The following is a 19,430-nucleotide window of genomic DNA, read 5'->3' on the forward strand; positions in this document are numbered from 1 at the left end:
GTGGGAGAACAGCTTCTTTGATTTGGTATTGTGACCCATGCAAGTCCATTTAAGTTCATCCAACACAAAGTAAACTACAAGCAATTTCTCAACTCGCAAGGGATGAGAGTATTGGTTTTTGAACATGTTAGCCTCACGAAAGATGTTGAAGGAGCATTCCCATTTAAAGAAGCATTTTTTTTTTTTTCCAGGAGGAGGGTTGAAACTGCTGATCAATCACTTCCAGTGAGTAAAGGGGTCATCCTCTTCCTTTCATCCATTTTCCCTGTAGAGGAACCACTAAAGAATGAGGAAGAAAGAGAGACAAGGGGGTAGAAAAAAGGGAGGGAGAGGTGGAAGAGGTGGAGGCATAGAAAATGCTAATCCTGAAGGCGCTTTTTTTCCCCTCTTCCCCACTCCCCTGTGTCTTATCCTCTCATGCAGAACATAGAGCTTAAGGAACTGATTAAAATGTATGCTGAAATTGGAAAGTGTGGAGCATGAAGAAAAAAAGTGAAGAATATTGGGGGTGAAAAATGTGCAGCAAACGAGTGGAAAGGCAAAAAAAAAGGCTCATCGATTAATATTAATGGGGACATCCTTACTGTAACTCTGGTGGGGTATTAATGAGAGCAACGGCCTTCAGTTTGGGGAGGAATGCAAGAAGGAGAGGTAAAGGCTAATACAGAGAAAAGGAGAGAAACAACGGTGGAGCTGGAGGAGATACTGTATGTTGGAATGAGGACAGAAAAGCAGAGAGAAGAGTCAGTGAAAGGATGATTAGAAAAGACTATTGAGTAAAATCGTGGGAGAGGAGAGTGGACCAGAGGACAGGCAACGTGAGAAGAGGAGGACAGATGATTTATCCCTTGTGGTTTCCGGTGAAGCTTGATTAGAGAAAGTTTTATCAGGGCCCAGTTGCCAGGGCTTTAACCTTGAGCTGCCAGGAACAAACAAATGACTTTTTAACCAAATACACCATGCTCTATATGTACTATACTCTTGTTTTTTCTTTCACATACAGACATACACACTGTCCTTCTAAAGGTGAGTACACATTTAATACTCAGGGTATGCCAGCAGCTACCAGTATAAAAAATCCACTCTCTTCCTGATCTACAGCATGGATACTGAACAAAAGGTCTTCTCAGCTTCATCTCTCTCTACTATAAGAATAATGAGCCCTCTGAACCCAGGCAGCAAGGATGATGTGCAAAATGTGCACAAACTGTACATACACAGGCAAGTCGTAATCAACCCTGCTCATCAATAACCTCGCCAGCTCCCCTCTCTCGCTGTCATTCTGCTGGCTCCATTTGACCTATGCAACCTAAGCCTAATTTTACGCCCCCATACCCCTCAACACACAAACTTTCTATTTATCCTACCCTCTCCTCCTGCTGTCACCTGCACTCCATTTCAGCTGAGACCTTGCTGTTTAAATTCACCTTGTTCTCAACCTTTGTGAACCCGTCATGTTTTCCATCAGACCTGAAACCATCATAGGGCCTCCCAGCTCTCATAAACAGACAGCCTCCCCTGCATTTCCATTTATTTAGCAACCAGCTGCCAGGCAAAACTGAGGTCAGAGGAGTGACCGCCTGCTGACAGTGTCATCTAGTGTGTATTATTCTACCTTGTAGTCATTGAATTAATGTGTCAAAGAATACAAGGCAAATAAATGGCTCATAATAATATGGCAGCTGGCCAATCGAGTGATAGAGGCTGTAACCTGTAACCAAAATGATACAGATTCAATCTTTGCAGCAATTTGTGTGTCCACAACAGTCATGTGTCTAGATGAAGTGTCCTTCAGCAAGACTTTGACCCCTTACCACTCACTCATTGCAATTCACTCTGCATAGATTCATTGGAAAATATGTGCCTGAAATGCAAATGTAACTTTTCTCAGATGAAATAATGTGATACATTATTGATCACCATAGAGAAATTCCCCCAACCTCACCATCACCTTCCAGAGAGGTAAGACTATGACATATGCTAAAACAAATAGCACACTGTTGTGTAGAATTTGTAGAGATTCATTGACAGCTTCCTGTTTGCTAACATAAGACTTGAACATTTTGTACCACACTGAAGTATGTTTCTCTAAACTCTGGCTTAATCCAGCATCATAAACATTAAGTAATAAACCAAAATGCTCTTATGAAAACACTAACCTTGACATTGAGTGTCCTTCATGGCTGGTTCAAAACCAGCTGAGCAAGTGCAGGCACCCACGGGAACCATCCACTCTCCATCTCCGTTGCAATAAAGCTTCAGTGGCACAGACACCTCCAGGGCATTGGGGACACAAGTTCCCGGTGCAATGACCAAGGACGTTGCCTCAGCCCCAGTTGCTGTCTCTGGGAAAACTGCAAAGTTGGCGATGGTGGTGGAGCACTTCTTATAAAACACCCTCACTGAGATGAGTGACATGCAAGCACCAAGGTCCTGGAAGGCCAAGTAGAACCCGGCTTTGGACAGTGGCCCGAAACTTCGGACTTTTGTGTTTACCCGTCCAGATTCAAGCATGGAAAAGCTCTCATCTGGGGCAATAGTGTCCACCTTCACATAAGGGTTCTCCATCCAGAAAGGGCTGGTAGCTGTGGCTGAGTCTGAGTCAGATTCATAGTAGAAGAGGTTGAAGGTCTCTTTGCAGGAACCTGGGATGTTAGGAATGCTGTTGCAATCACGCACTGTGAATTTCATTTCCACATATACACGTAGCACATCCTTTCGTGGGATGAAATCACTGCGTAGCCAGTTATTCTGGTTGAGCTCACGTACATTACAGACTTGGTAAGTCCGGATGGGATTCATGGCATCATCGTAGCCGCTCACTTCTTCCCACTACAAAGAAAGAAGAAGAGAAGCATGAACAAATTAGAGGCTGTACATATTTGTTGATATCTTTGACAAATACTCAGACAGTTTGGGAAATACTAAGACCAATTTCTGGTATGTATCCCCAGTCTTGGTACACCTTGTATTAAAATTCAAGAGCTACATTCAGTCACATTGCATTGTAAAGCAGAAATGAAAGTACCAGGGCAGAGGTTAGGACCTGGAGAGACAGAAGTGAAGGGAAATATATATATATTTTTCTCTCTTTGGGTATTTTCAGTTATATTCTCTTGCCTTTGCCATGCTACGCCTTTTATCTCAGGTTAGTGTAGCGAAAAGCCAGGGACAAGGGCTGCAAATTCATCACAATTACAGCAACCTGTCACCTCCTCACCACAGAGCCACCACAGCATGTTTACCTCATATCTGTTTGGAAGTAACAGCCACATTGCTTCGCAACCAATTACGCTTTAATTATTGAGCAATGATCACAATGTCCTCTAATAAAGACGGGGAAAAGGCTCTGGTTAACCTTCATGCTTTTCTGTTTTTACACTCCTCTACATCTTTCAATGCTACTACAGTACCCAGGGGGTAAATTACTGAGGATAAAATTGGATTAAATTTTCTAAACTTTGATTACCAGCTTCATTAAATGAGTGCAAGCAAACTAGACTGTAAAAGCTTTAGAGAGAGACACTGTAATCTAATGCATTTTCAATCTCGAATGACGAAATCACAATTAAATCATCTCACTTCAAATAGGGCTTCTTGTGTGTATAGTATATCTGTTTGTGTGTGTGTGTGTGTGTGTGTGTGTGTGTGTGTGTTGAGGGATATACTCTCCTTTCTGATCAGACAGAGTGCATTTATTTTTTCAAGCCAAGCCAAGGCCTAGCAATTTTATTTGCATGGCACCTTTCAAATACAAGGGCAATTCAAAGTGTTTTGCACAAGGCATTGGAGTCCATTAAAACATTTAAAAAAACAATGAAGAGGAAAATTGAATATAACAGAATAAAACTAGACAAAGGGATAAAAGTTAGAGTGCAGCTTTAGCTAAAACTCTTATCATAAGAGATGAAGAACATTGCTCACCATATACCTCACATGGCTGTCATTGGACTTGCTATCTAAATCCATGAGATTGAACCTGTGACCCTCTAATTACAGGATGGTCTTTTTAATCACTCAGCCCCCACGCTGTCCTACAAGAATAAAATACTTAAGTCTTAAATGCTAAGACTCATCTATATCAAAATTAAATGTCTATGGTTGCACTCAAGGGACAGAAGTTTGCCTGAGAACATTTGAAACTCTGGAAAGGCACCAATTTGTTCTCCAGAGCCAGTTGTTTCCATCTGAGCTCTGAGCATCTTAATTAAGGCCGTGATATGGATGTGATGGAGACAAGGCTATTCATCCGAGACCCCAGAGGCCATGAGGGAGAGAGGGAGAATGGGCGTAGCTCGGCCGTGGCATTAAACGATGGCCCAACAAGAGGTAAGGAGAAGGAGGAAGCGACCAGAGGGAATCGATAATCACCAGCCGGGTCAATGGGATGGCTAAAAGCATGAAGTGTCAATGGATATTTAGTTCAGTGTAATAAATCATCCACTGAAAAAGAGCGAAATAGCCAAGTGTTTGTGGGTGTGTGTGTCTGCGCGTGCGTGTGTGTGTTTGAATGTATGTTTGTGTTAGTGTGCTTGTGTGAGTCTGCCTGAACGTGCACTTAGTCTGCATGTCTGTGAGAGATGTAGTTATGTGTGTCTGTTTGTGTATGTGTGTGTGTTTAGAGAGAGGTCATCCCCGCGAGACACGCACCAGTGGCTAAACACTTTCAGTGCCTGCTAACCAAGCCTGAATGAATTAAGTAGGTCATGTGAAAAAGGGTCGAGTTTCTTGGCATCGATTTCAAACAAGATGAATTGTTATGCAAGATTTGCGATCCACTCCATTTTCTCTTGTCCTTTCCAATCAAAACTTTAAATTTTACTTTCAGGTGACAATGAAGAATGCATTGGTGACGCACTATCACCCTCCTTGAAGGTCTTAAGCTCCAGTAGTAGAAACATATTTCACAATATTTTGGCAAAGGTATGTCTGTTAGAAACACACTAGGAATACTGATAGACATATACTCCAGATTGTGCAGTGTGAGAGCTTTAATAAGTTTCTATGAAAATGTTGATTTTTTTTGTTCCATTGAGATACATGTTAACACTATTGTAACTATTGTAACACTTTCTCTGTGCTTGAGGAAACTACAAACTTTCATACCAGGGCGTGAGAGTTTGATACAAAGATAGGTTTTGGGTGGACCATCCCTTTAAATATTAGTAACTTTGATGACAATTTAGATAAACTAGTATTATTAACTTTGGGCATTAGATTAAATGCTGTAGCATGCATTTATTGTAATCAGTTTGTTGTTGTTAGCATGAATAAGCTCTCCAAGGCTAATTTTGAGGATATTTTAGCTTGTTCATGACATATTTTGGCATGCTGAAGGTTTGTGCAGCAGAAAGTGATATACTAGCAATAGCATTTGGTATATTGTTAATATTGTTCTTTGGTGTCATTCTAGATCTCAAGAGAGCCCTGCTATGGAGCGGAATTCCCCCTTCATCTACCATCTGTTTTGGAGAATAAATGATACAGTACATTGACAAACACACACACACACACACACACCATATAGAGAGACATACATAGACACAGACATGCTTGATGTACAGATGCTACAGGCAATATAGACAGGGGCAGACTGTGAAAATTATAAATCCACATACCAAAATGCAGACAGTGAAAGAGTGAAGTGAGAGAAAACATGTACACACACGTACACACACAACTGCCTCGCACATATAAATATTTAAATGCGTGTTCACTCCCACATGAATTGCTTTTGCACCTAGCTTTTAGACCAAGCATGGTGCCATTAATAGTGGCACTTTTATGCCTGTTGTCTCTGATTCACTGTCACAAATGCACACAGCTTATATTTTGTCTGTGTAGCTTTTTGTCTCCGTCTATGTGTTGTGCAACACTGTGAAACGAGACAGAGATGCTGTGACTCAGACTTGGCTGGACAGCATCCCTGGGAGTGTGTAGTCTGTTTGTGAGTGGGCCTATTTCTAAGATTTTTTTTTTTTTTCTTAGAAACTGATTTTTTTTCTCTTACATGCTGTCTCCCTCTATCTGTAGGGACATTTCTCTGGATTTTACTTAATCTCAGTCTCTCCGCTCTTCCCCTCCTTTTCAGCTCTCTCAGTATGTTGCTTTGTTTGTCCTCTCAGACACCGTATCGACTCCTCTTAAACACTCGTCACCCGTAACAAAAACAGGCTGCAACGTTCCCGTTGCAAGACAGCAAAGGTATACAAATAAACACACGTACAAAACATTGTGCATAAAGACACAAGCAAGACAACGGTGAGGATTGATTTTTTTTTTTGTGTAAGAGAAAAATAAACGGAGGAAAAATATAAAGAGGGAAAGATAACTCAACGACATTCACCGTCTGTGGCACATTCTGCTGCAAAATAAAAACAAAGAAGGCGCGGGAGAAATTTATCTCCAGTCTTTTCGGTTGGTAATGTGGGAAATCTGGAGTGCAGAAGGCTCTCCACTGTACGTATCTCTTAAAAAGGAGCATCTGTTGCGGGTTTGGTTGGAAAAGAAATGGGGAGGGTTTTTTTTAGGATCTTATGTTGTTTTGCATAGGACCGGTGGGAGCATTGCTGTCGCATTGTAGCTTGATGAGGGTTGGGGGGGGGGATGGACGGATGGGAGGAGGGAAGGAGGGCATGAAAGGCTGTGAGGAGGTTTGCCCTACTGATTGTTGCAGCTGAGGTGGCTAGTGTGTCTGGCTTCATTAGTGCTTAGTTACTTGGAAGTAAAAGAAGGGGAGAATAAGGAGGGTGGGTGACTTCGAACAGCTGGGGTGGAATCTCCCTGCCAGTGTGTTGGGGTACAAACAAAATATAAAAAATGGGGGCCCACCTTTCAAAACACAAGGGCCAAGTCAGAGGGCCACACAAAAGCAAGGGGAGGAGTGCTGGCAGTCTTTGAAGTATAGCTGAGGAGGGGTCAAGACTCTTTTTGCTCCTCTTAGCCCATTGTGGACACCACATGGGAAAGCAAGATGAGCCTGTCACTGGCACTTTGTGTGTGGTAGATTTGGAAGCCTAGACATGCAACGGGTCAACGCCAAGAGATATTTCAATGTTTAGAGCTTAGCTAATGAGGAAACTGACGTTTTTCACATGTTTTATGTGCACTGAGGCAAGGGGAAGGGAACATCTGTGACTGGGCGGGCCAGTGAAATTGGATTGCAATGTATCGTTTTCTTCTAGCTAAAAAGCGCATCCTGTTGAATGCTAAAACATATCCTGTTGAGTGATTTGCTGATGAAGGTGTACAGGACTGTTCAACTTCAAAGAGGCATGCAGAAATACTGTATGTAGAGGCACAACTGTGCACACACACACATAGACACACACACACACACGCACACATACACTTAACACAGAATATATCCCTTGAATACAAACGAGGTTTAGAGTCATAGATATTGTCTAAAAAAAATTCAACAGCAAATATGTTGGGTACACAGTACTTTCTTCTTTTTCACCATCTGTGTCCCTATTATTTATTTAATCAATTTTACTCCTCATAAACACACACACACACACACACACATACACTGCACAGTAAACTCACCCCTGTCTCAGGGTGCGCAGTCCAGGCTAATTCTGTCGTGGCCCACTTCGTGTCCATCAGCGTCTCTGTAAACAGAAAAAGAAAAAAAACTAACCAGGTCAGTCAAAGAGGAACAGATAGGAGATCAATAGAACTTTCAATTGTTTCACAACAATAAAATCATAAAATCTGAGATAAGATTGCCGCTTTGACCATAGTTGCTCTCAGATAGCTGGGTGACTAACTGAGCTCAGAGCAATATTAGATTTAATTAGACAAAGAAGTACGGTGTGTGTGTGCGTGTGTGTGTGTGTGTGTGGGCGTGTGGGTGTGACAGGAAGACCTGCAGACAGCGGGAGAGTGAGACAGAGATCTAGGTGGGTGATCAGTGAAGCATTGTGTGACATTTTATGGCGGATCCTTGTCTAGCTAATTAGTCTCAATTAGACGTTTGCTTTTATACAGGGAAAGGAAACAACGGTGAGTTTCACTATGAAACAGTTCCGCTTCCCACAGGGCGCTGCGACACACACACACACACACACTTCATAACACACACACACATACAGTGAGTAACAGGTTGTAAAACTCCACATGATATATAACCCAACAGAAGGCTTGAATGGAGAAGGGGGTAATAAAGTTAGGTGTCACAAAAGGGGAGCTCTTGACCAGAACGGAGGTCGATCTGCTTCAATTGGTTTCACTTTCTGTCAATACTTGAACTTATATAGATTTTTATGCCCGTCTTTTGGCACACACAGACAAACACACATTATATACAGTCAACACACAAAATGGTGGACAGGGATCTCTCCTGCAAATCCCTTCTCTCCTCTCCACTTTCCACTCTCTTGTTTCTACTGGCAAAGGTGCCGGCTTTGTGAGAGCAGGGAAGGAAGACTATAAATGTCGAGTCTTTTACTACCTGGCGCTCAAGGCGCAGTATGCAGCCACCGTTATTATCTCAACCGCTGTGCTGTTCTACAAGATAGTAAAAGATGATGAAACGGCACTGCTCGAAAGTGAGCTTGCACTGTCCCCGGTCATGGAAGGAAGTGCGAGATTTTTTCCTGTCTCTCCTTTTTCATTTTCCTATACACGGTTGCAGGGGATAAACCTGAAGAAGTCTCTCAGCTCACTTTGCTGCTCTACCACCATCTCTGAGTTTTTCTCTAACTCTTTCATCTTTTTTTCAGGTAATCTGACAGGAAACAGGACTTGGTAGCAAAGTAAAAGAGTATAACCCCAGGATTTCACCATCTGTTCTCCAAATACCTGCTGCCTCCACTGCTGCATTCGGGAGCACCAGCGGTGACAAACCCAAACACCCTCAAACTCCTCAAGACCCCATGTGAATTATGTCTAGCTCTGTGGGGATGGAGTGCACCTACAGCTGGGAATTCCCATTGAATTCGACCCCCACATGCTTTGAGTGACAGTGTCTTTGACATGACTATGCGCCTATTACACTGGTGAGGAAATATGACTTCCAAAGGTAACAGAGAGAGGAAGGTATCTTCCTGTGCAAAAAAGTACATACAATCAGATTTCTTTAGCTTTTTCCCCTCAGGCGATATGGTCTGGAACTGTGAGCCAGTTCACACTGTGAGAACTGTCTCTCTAGGAGTGGTTCTGGGAGCAAAAGTGAATAACATATACTCACAGCCCCACAGGGTCAAATCTGGCTCACAATCTTTGTCACAAACCATTCTCTCCCACTCTCTCCTGTCAGTCTCTAATATTATCTGTGCTGAAATGCTTTAAAACCAATCATGAATGCAGTCTGTTTTTGCTGAGAGCTCTCTTTGTAACCAGATGCAATGAGCTACATTTGTCACTTGAGCAAATAAGGGCCTACTAGTGTTTTCATCTCAGAAACTGTGTCACTGCATATTAGCTGCAGGGCTTCCCCTGACTCATACCGTGACAGCGTGTGATTTGGGACCTGTTACCGATAGCTACACAGGTAGGTAAACTGGTGTGGTGGAAATGATACACCTCCGCTGCCTGGTGTTTATTATTATGACTGAGCCGTGTGAACCCTATGTCGGCTTGTCATTAGAGCTGACCTCGCTGAAAATGACAACACGGTGAAGCACAATGACAGACGCGGAGAGTAAGAGAGGGAAGAGGAGGGGGAGGCATGAGGGAGAGGGAGAAAGAACGAGATGTGGAGAACAGAAAGAGGGATATGCAAAACACACACACACAAACACACACCTGTGCAGTCTGACTCAGTGGTTTAGACAGTGGATCATTCGGGAGTGCATGTGCAGCAGTAACCCTTCTCTTCTCGATGCATCTGCATTGTTTAAAGTAACCAGGCCTGAGCTTGTGCGTGCGCATGACTGTGTGTATGTGTCTGCGTGGGAGGGTGTGTGTGTGCATGTGTATTTGGTGCAAAGCCCTGTATTGTGCCCAAAGTGGAGCACCAATCCTGAGTCAATGGGCCAGAGCAAAAGCACTGGATGACCCCGACCTAACCTGGCCGCTCCCTCCCTGTCTGTGTGTATGCATGTGCGTACTGGTGACTGTTATGCTCATTCGTCCGTGCACACAATGTTTATGTGTGTGTGCGTATGTGTGTGCATCACACATAGGACAATGGAAGTGCACTGCAATATTCATGACCGTACAGCAAATTCAGACACATGCAAAGTCACAGAAAAAACACACACACACACACAACGAAAGAAACAAAACAAACCAGAAAATAAAGTGTTATATACCCGTGCACAAAGAAACCGTTTCTGTGCCGCAAAACAACAAACTCGTGCTATATAGATGATAAAGAATGATAGGCAAAGTAAGACGGAAAAAAGAAAGAAAGGTATTTTTTTAAAGCAAACAACCTCTGAAAGCTTCTAAGTACATGCTGGCGGTTTGCCTAATGGGCCTGCCTGAGAAAAAGAAAAGAAAAATAGGCAGCAAGAAAACCAGAAGGACGAGTTGAGAGAGAAACAACCCCAGTGTGACTATAAGACCCTCCCCTGTACACAGACAAGTGCTCTTGTTTGCCTTTTAGTGCTATACGTTTCACTTTGCACTTTCAAATCCTTGCGGTATAAAATGAGAGAAGAAAAGATTGTGGGTTGGGGGGGAAAAAAAGAGCAAACAGAGTAAATTAGGCAAATGAACATGCAAATTTACTGGTGTGAAACACAGAGAGAGATTGAGAGTGAAGCATGCGGATGTAGGAGGTAGCACTGGATTAGGATACAGATGCAAGGTTGGTTAATCCATATTCCTTGCACACACTCACTTTTTTCTTATTCCACTTTTTCTCATCATCCCTGTGAAATGATGGCTATAATTTTCCATTTTTCTCTTTCCCCATCTCTTTCTTTTCATTCATCACCTTTTTTACCCCTCGCTTTCTCTCAATGCTTTCTCTCTCTCTTACCTTCACTGGGGAGTGATAGGTCTGACCTCTTTTTTTCATTTGTCTTTTTCCTCTTTGTCTTCCATCCTCCCTTTTGCAAATCTCTAGATCTGAGCTTGGCTTTTCACGCTCCGCTGTGATGGATGTGATTTACGGTGTACAGGGGAATGTTTTTCAACCTCCTACTGCTTACGAAGACTATTCAATTAGCGAGTCACTGTTTGAGTAACCTGAGGTAAAGTGTTATTTATGATAGAGGTCAAATGCACCTGGGATTAGCATAACAAACATGGGGGGAAAAAAATGGCAGTGACATTTGTTTTCTCTGCATGCTCTGATTGTGTGAGAAAAATTGCAGAAATAGAAATAGGCCTGGAGAGATCATATGTAGGCAAATACACGTGTGCACACACACACACATACATGCACACATGCAAAGCCAACCCCTACACTCTAATCCTGTAATGACAGGGCAGGCCTAATAACAGGGGAGGGCACTGAAGCATTCGTCCCTATGGCCGCATCCAATACACACACACGCAATCACACGCACGCACATAAACACACACAGCACCCAGAGTTACAAGCCTCTTAAAATATTTCTTTGTTCCAAAAGGCAGACTTCTTAAAAGAGAGAAAAAAAGAGAAGGACTGAAGGAGGAAAGGGGAAGAAAGACTATTATTGAGAGAGAGGAATGTGTAGTCGTTTCACAGGGCTAAGTCCCCGGGTTGCAAGGAGCAGACAGGTGAGGGATTTAACTTGGATCTTGCCGCGACTACTTTGAGCATTTTAGCATGCTAGTCTTTGTTAGTGTGACCTCTCCAGATGACAACTAAAAGATAACTGAACCAAACCCTGTGGGAGCTAAAAAATGTTTCAACAACCTTGGAGATATGCATGTATCAGACAGGGAAGAACAACATTAACCAAAAGCTGTTTGTCAACATGATCGCTTCCTGTTAGCTTCATTTTCTGCTATGCGTGCAAAACAAAATGGCGTCTCCTCATGATAACATTAACTGTTATATTAATGATGACAACAGGATTTAGTTTTCAGCCAGAAAAAGTAATGAAAAAAGCCTTCAAAACCCCCTAATGACTCCTTCCCCGAATTCCTTCCCTTCGGGTTTCTCCACTAGTTAATTATCTTCTCCCAAGTTGCTTTTGTTGTGTTCTTCTACAGTCAAACAGACGAAGCACATGGCAACCTGGCATGGGGTAGCCACTCCATTAAAATACTATGCCGTCTGGTTGCCAAACACTTGAGCCTCTGTTTAGCCACAGAAACAGTGAAATGTGTCAACATTGAGAGCGAGGACCCCACGCTCAACTTATTAGCGCTATTAGCCTGATTGCTTTGTGTGCTATCTTTGTTGGCTCCGCTTTTGTCACCCAATGCGAAGCTGTGGCAGAGAAAGAGGAAGAGAGAGACAGAAAAAAGAGAGCAGGAGGAGAGTTACTATTCAAATTCAAATTGTCCAAGCAGCCTTTTTGCCTTTGTGCAGGGCCAGAGTGCGATGATTAGGAGAAGTCCCCTCCATTTTATGGCGAGACCTCCCCTTCAGCACCCACACACACTCACGGTCACGGTAATTGGTTGCTGTGACATGGACAGGCCAAGGAGGTGATTCCTCTGTGGAATTCCTGAACGGACTTGCCTCCCATGACAAACCTTCCCCCCATCAGCACACATACACATACACACACATACTTCACCCCGCCAATCACTGTCAGTCATCCGACAATGGCTGTCACACAAGAGGTTTGTCTTGTGTGTGTGTGCTAACAGGGTTACACTGTCGATGCCTAGCAAATAAGCTCTCTTTCTACCTTTCTCTGTCTTGTCTCTTATTTTTTTTCTCCAGCCTCTAACTCTTGTATCATCTCTCCCTGTGGGGAAGTCTAATGAACATCTTTGCCCTGTGCATTTGTCACTGGGCCCCTGCCCTCAATTATTTTCCCCTCGTCAAAAGATACCTTGGGGCAGAGTACTATTTGAGTTGTAACAGCGTGCCTTTCTTTTCCTTTTTTTTTTTCTTGCCTGATGACGCTGGGACTTTGTGATAAATAAACAAAAACAAACACAACGATGTTCTTTTCTTTCAGAGGCTTTGAGGGAGCACAGCAGAGCAGAACAGAGCAAAGCAGTTGAAATGGAAAAAGAAAGAGCTTTGATCGTGGCAAAGGAGGACATTGTGAGCTATTGCAGCTGCTATTTGAAATTACATATATGTGTGTGTCTGAGTGTGGGTGTGTGTGCTGCACACACGGTATTGCCTTTTTCAAGGGCTCATGAAGTCTAGTCTAGTTCCTGTACTGCCAATGGAATGGGCCTCTTTGTCTTTACCCCCTTCCCTCTTTTCTTTCTCTGTTACTCCCCCTGTCTTTCTCTCATCTCTCTCTCTTTCTCTCTCTACCCCTCCCTATCCCCTTCTCTCACTAACCCTCTAATTACAAAGCACAGAGGATCTGACGAACAGGTAGCCCTAAGGGCAGCTGTCTACAAAACCAGGTGTGCCCCCTCTGTATGTGTGAATACATGTGCATCAGCATGTGTGTGTTAAATGAGTGTGTGTGTTTGTATGTTTAGTATTAGGAAGCCAGCTTTTTGCCGTATGCTGTATTTTGAGTATGAGTGATCGTACGTGTGCCTGTTTGAGTCATTGATGTATGTGTAAATGCGAGTGGTTGAAACTCGAGCTTATGCTTTGTGTTTTGCATTGTCACTGTGGCTTTTACCATTGCACCTCTTATGATTGGGTGCTTTAATACCAGCCACCAACTGCAGCTTACCCTGAAACTCCTTTTCCCTGCCTGCATATTGTATATGTTTGTGTGTGTGTGTGTGTGTGTGTGTGTGTGTGTGTGTGTGTGTGTATGTGTGAATGCACACATTCTCTCCCTTCTTTTCCCCAGCTTCTTAGTTAACCACCCAACCCCTCACCCTGCCCGAGACCCGGCATTCACAGCTGTCTGCATTGTCCCGTGGGTTCATTGAATGGCTCTGTGTTCGGTTGCTATTGAATAAGTCACAGCCCCTTCATCAACAGTAGTGACAACATAACACACATACACACGCAAACACACACATTCACAGTTGGGGGTGAACTATTAGCACTTGTTTTATTGGCTACTTGCTCTCTGACACAAGCACTTTAGATTGCCTTCAAAATGCAATTCTGGAAAGGTTCAATGTGAATCCTCAATAGTGTGTGTGTCTGCATTTCACCACAAGTGCTATCTCCACTTGCGGTACTGTACCTTGATCTAATAAACAAAAAATGTTGTCATTGTTACTTGCAAATGAAAATAGTGATGTAACAACAGCACCACAGTTTAACTTACAGCTGACTGACATGTTTTCAGCTAAATACTTGAGCTAGCTTTGAACCTGCAACCTTTTAGTTACCGCTTCATTTCCCATACTGTGAGAGCTGCACTTAACATTTTGCTCTCAGAAGGGTATGTGAAAGCTTTTGTTCACCGTCCATAACCCACCAACCCTCGTCATGCAGGCTTTTGAGAAGATCGTGAAAAGCAACATCACTAACGTCACAGCCGCACAGATGGACCCTCTTCAGTTTGCGTATTGCGCCAAGAGAGCGATCGACGTTGCCAAACTTTTCATACTGGACATCATCCATAAACACCTAAAGGGCCCAAACACATCAGCTCAGCTCCTATTTGCAGACTTCTCATGTCGCCTTCACCGCTCTGCAACCCCACATCCTGGCTGAAAAACTTATAAACTGAAAAACTCATGAACATGGCCACTGCTGTTTGTCATGCATTGTCACTGTTCTGTACTGTATTTCTGTACTCTGCCACGTTGTCACTGCTTGTCAATCATGTATTGTCTTATATGTCATGTTTATATGTTCTTTTTTACTATGCCTGCCTCAGAAATTGCCCCTTGGGGATAAATTAAGTGTTTCTGAATTGAATTGAATGAATAGCATTCCACATTTATCTTTATGTCCCTACCTGCCCCTTTACTGAACACGTGCTTAATTATCCTCACATGTGTACTGCTCTCACTGCTGATGCTGACTGTTGTGACTTAATAACAGAGTTCTGAGCCTTTCTGAGAAGACTTCACTGCCTTTGATTTTTGGTTGTAGGTTTGTCTTTTTACAGTCATGCTGCACTGTGTGATATAAAGTTTACTGGGCTTCATTCCCTAATGAAATATTCCTTAGAAGGAGTCATCCCAGCCCATGCTGATTTACAACACTGAAATGTTTGGCCTTGTCATCTGGAATCTAATTAGGGCATCTGGTGCTTTAACTCACCTCTCACTGGAAACTAAGCGAGAGGCCACATATTTGATGCTGACGTCATCCTGCATTTACTATAAATTAGGGGATTTTCACTGCAAAACTCCACTTCACATTTGGGGTTTTTTTATCAGAAAAATCAACAAAAGTTCTACAATGAATGAAGAAACTACCATGTATAGTTTCCAGCAATCCTTTTGTAAGGTTTCACATCTTGTTTTGGAAAGGCATGTTCCTCATTTGCAAATGATTATGTTAAGGGCATCAGGTCTGCCTGTGTTTTAACCACCTCCAGGAAATGGGCACAGGACCAGATTTCTGAAGGAACATGGGATGTTTACATCACCCAACATGGAAACTCTTGCCTCAATCTTTGCCATAAATGAAGCAATTTTTCACTTACTACCCCTCCTGGAAATTCTCCACTTTTCTTTCTTTATATTTTACAACATTTCATAATTCAGTCTGGGTTTCAATCCCCCTCCCCCACCCCCCCACCCAATAAAATTCAACATCAAACACTGACAGTAAACACTGTTTTAGCATAACTCTGAATTAGAATTGCTGAATCCAAGCACAGAGTGGCTTGTGCAGTGTGTGCCTCTGCGTGAGACGTCTAGATGCCATCATCTGATTTCCTGGTGAATGACTCAGCCAACTGCAACTGAAAAATGCAAACAAGCAAGCGAGGAGCAGGTTCGCCTTCACCCTGAGGATCTGCATATGGAAATATGGATCTCCTTGTCGAATTTTGTGGGTATTTGTGCGTGTGCGTATGTTTGTATTAGTCAGAGCGAGAAAGGAAGCGAGACAGAGTAATTTGGCTGTCACTACAGCTGTTGATTTCATTCCGTTTCACCTCACGCTCCCTGGGGGGGCAGCAATACCTGGAATACGATTCATATTTAAAACACAATGTAGTGCAACTGCAACCTCAGCAAGCTGTGATTGATTTACTGGTCTGTCACGTAGATGAAAGACAAACAAATACACCACGCACACATGAACACATGTAGCCCAGGTGCACATATCAAACTTCTATAAAAAGACTTCTTTGACACATACCAAAATAACAAGCAGGAAACATGCCTACTAACGTCAACTCCACTATTACCTTATTCCCTTATTATCTTTCAACCACACCTATGTATAACATATACAGTAAAACCTATGTTCTCTGTCATTTATTTGGGGATGGTTTTCAGCAGTGCATTTTGGTCCAGGGATGTAGGGGATCAAAGGGCTCCTCAGTAGAAAGAGAGGTAAAATTCTGACTGCACTGTTCTGCAGACAATGCAGTACAGAAAGTAAAAGTAGAAAAGTAGAAAAAGGTCACTTTAGATAAAGAACATTGTCTACTCTGCAAAAAAAAAAAAATGTTTCTCTTGTAATCTCTTGTAATCTACTTGGTGAGATAAAGCAGTGCCAATGTTATTTGATTTTGATTTGTTTGGCCAAACCTGCGGACGGTTCTGATGGATAGCACTAGTTTGCAGCCCTGATAACAATCATGATAGGCAGCATAGTCGCTAATAAATGGACTGCATCTATCTATCTATCTATCTATCTATCTATCTATCTATCTATCTATTTATCTATCTATCTATCTATCTATCTATCTATCTATCTATCTATCTACATTCAAGGAAGACAGCATCCAGGGTGTTGTGTGAGTCTGCGTGTGTCTGTCTGTGAGCAGAAATTCACCTGGCGCCTCTGCCTCTCTGAGGGATTTTGGGCATTAGTGCTGCAGGCTAACATTGTGACAGGAGAGTGTCAGGACTTGCTAACCCCATCCCAGTCACATTTAGCATATCAAGTCTGCCAGTGGGGTTTTGGCAGCCAACATTTGCCCTTATACTTCACCTTCAACGACCCTAATAACATTCTACATGTCCTTTTGTGAGGACAAAATAAAACTTGTTACCTTTGTGGTTAGAGAAATTGTGCTGGAAATAAAGTATCACAGGTTTGTTTGCCAAGGTCAGTGCGTGTCCATCAATAGACAGTTAAAATGTCCTTGAGGAAGAAAACAAAACTCGATTTGCTCAGTAATTGTAAGTCACTCTGGATCAGAGACCAGGGTAAATCTGACTGACTGTTCACAGTAAAATTAAAATGTTGGAACATCCACGCCAGATACAAAAGGCAATGAAGAATGAACCTGTATGTGCCAACAGGCTTCTACATTTCCAATACATTGCTTCCCAGCCTGATACAGCACAAAGGAAATAACTATTGCATATGGCTTTATTTAATAAGATAAGCAAGGGAGAGATGAATGGAGAGAGAAAGAAAGAGAGAAAAAAAGAAAAACGAGAGATTCCCAGCTTTGGGTGTGGCTGCTTATGATAAAAAACAGTCATCCAGTACACACTCATTTATACCAACACTGCTTGTAAGTCTCCATAGATTTCAGTAAAAGCTGAAGGAGAGAAAGGAGAAGAGAAGGAGCCAAGAAAAGACAGGGGGAGAGAAGCAGGGAGGAAGAGAAGGGAGTGCAAAAGAAAAGAGGAGATATTCAAAGTAAAGGCAAAGAGAGAGGGGGAGAAAAGCAGAAAAAGAGAAGGGAATGAAAGGCAAGGGGGGGGCAATAAGGTAACAAAGGGGAACATGAGGAAGAAGAGAACACAGAAGAGAGCTGGTACACGCTCTCTTGTATTCCCCAAAGCCCCTGCGCTTCTTTCATTGCCACTGTGTTTTTGGCATGCTGACATGCAGCGGCCTTCAGAGACTATGTGTGAGAATGTGCGTGTAGATGTCTACAATGTCCTGTGTCTTTGTGTATTCACCTGAAGTGTCTGTGTTTAACATGTAGCCTGATGGGAACTGTTTTTGCTCATTGCCTGACTGCAGCCCAGAGAGCCCTCGTCTACTTCGCTGCTGTCATTTTCTCTGTTCTTCTCCTCTCTAGTCCTTTTCTGTACTTTCCCCTCCTCTACTTTCCTTGTTTGCTCCCTCTCTGCTCCAGTGCCCCTGTGCCAACCAGGGTGTCCATTCATAACAGCTCGATAGCTCAGGCACCAGACTGCGTAGTAGATAGAAGCACAGATTCCTGGACCAAGTACAGCGCATGAGAATGTGATAGCAGCAACATGTCCTTGGGGAGCCATGTGTGAATTTTAATGGAAACATTTCATTGGTGCAGCGTAAGGTGTTTGTGTGTGAGTTCACACACTCACCTGTGTGAATGAATGAGTATTCGCCTGTATGGGTAGAAGCTGGTGATTATTTGAGTGTCTCAAAGGCACTAGAGGCATAAACATGCACAAATGCACACACACTTTTGTTCAATGGGAGGTGGGCTATTGTGCTGCCTGTGCAGCCAGATTGTGAGCAGTTACCTCACAGCTCTAATAGCAGGTTTCAGACAATTTTGTGTCAGCAGTGGCTGACTCAACCAACAGAACTCAATCACATAGAAACACAAACCCTTACTGTACACTTACATAATGCTAATGCATACACATTATGCACAATACGTTATTTAAACAGTAATAACACCAACACACATACAAATAGAGAATGAGACATGTTATTAAGACTCTCACACACACGCACACACACAAATCCTGTTTGTTCACTGGGGGTGTAGCCTAGAAAGAGCTGGAACTGGGCATTGAATAAAAGCCATGGCTTTTTGAATGGCTGAGCACCACAAGAAAAGGGCTTAGCACCCAGCTTTGCCATTCTGTTTCAATAGCCACTGAGTCTCTCTCTCACTCTCTCCCCCTCTCTCTCTCTGACTCTCTCCCTCTCTGCCATTGTTTCTCTTAATACAGTCTCTCCTAATACAGTCATCTGCCAACATATCAGATCATCTTACTTCGTCTTCTTCTTACTTCCAGTACAACATATAATGATTGTAAAATCAAATCAAATCAACTTTATTTATACAGTGCCAAATCACAATGGAAGTTATCTCATCACTTTTCACATAGAGCAGGTCTAGACCGTACTCTTTATTTTGTGTTTTTTTAAATTTTTTATTATGTTGAATCTAATGAAAGATGGCTACTTCCTGTTACATCCGGAACAGCTGCCCGTGTGTCTGCAGTAAGGGGCAAAGCCCCAATGCGGTCTGCATTTTCCGCATGCCAGTGGCTTCCAATTACTTAAAAACAGTTTAAAAAATACTGTGGTGGTAGAGACCAAAAGTCTTTGAGGTTTGCTTGTTTCTTTTCTGCTTCTCCTCGGAAACTTGCACAGACAGGATAAACAAAAAGCAGAACCAAAA

General features: G+C 42.7%; 1 protein-coding gene across 10 annotated transcripts in view; it reads right to left on the minus strand.

Annotated features, from left to right (window-relative positions):
• LOC122988309 (ephrin type-B receptor 3-like) overlaps window positions 1–19,430 on the minus strand; it is a 61,990-nt gene that overhangs the window by 23,330 nt on the left and 19,230 nt on the right. For all 10 annotated transcript variants that reach the window (XM_044360529.1, XM_044360526.1, XM_044360523.1 and 7 more), the window contains exons 2-3: window positions 7,552–7,616; window positions 2,160–2,832 (exon numbers count right to left, since the gene is read on the minus strand). In XM_044360529.1, the coding sequence (XP_044216464.1) occupies window positions 2,160–2,832; window positions 7,552–7,616 (738 nt within the window). The remainder of the gene's footprint in view (window positions 1–2,159; window positions 2,833–7,551; window positions 7,617–19,430) is intronic.

Source organism: Thunnus albacares, chromosome 9, assembly GCF_914725855.1.
Source record: "Thunnus albacares chromosome 9, fThuAlb1.1, whole genome shotgun sequence".
Taxonomy (NCBI): domain Eukaryota; kingdom Metazoa; phylum Chordata; class Actinopteri; order Scombriformes; family Scombridae; genus Thunnus; species Thunnus albacares.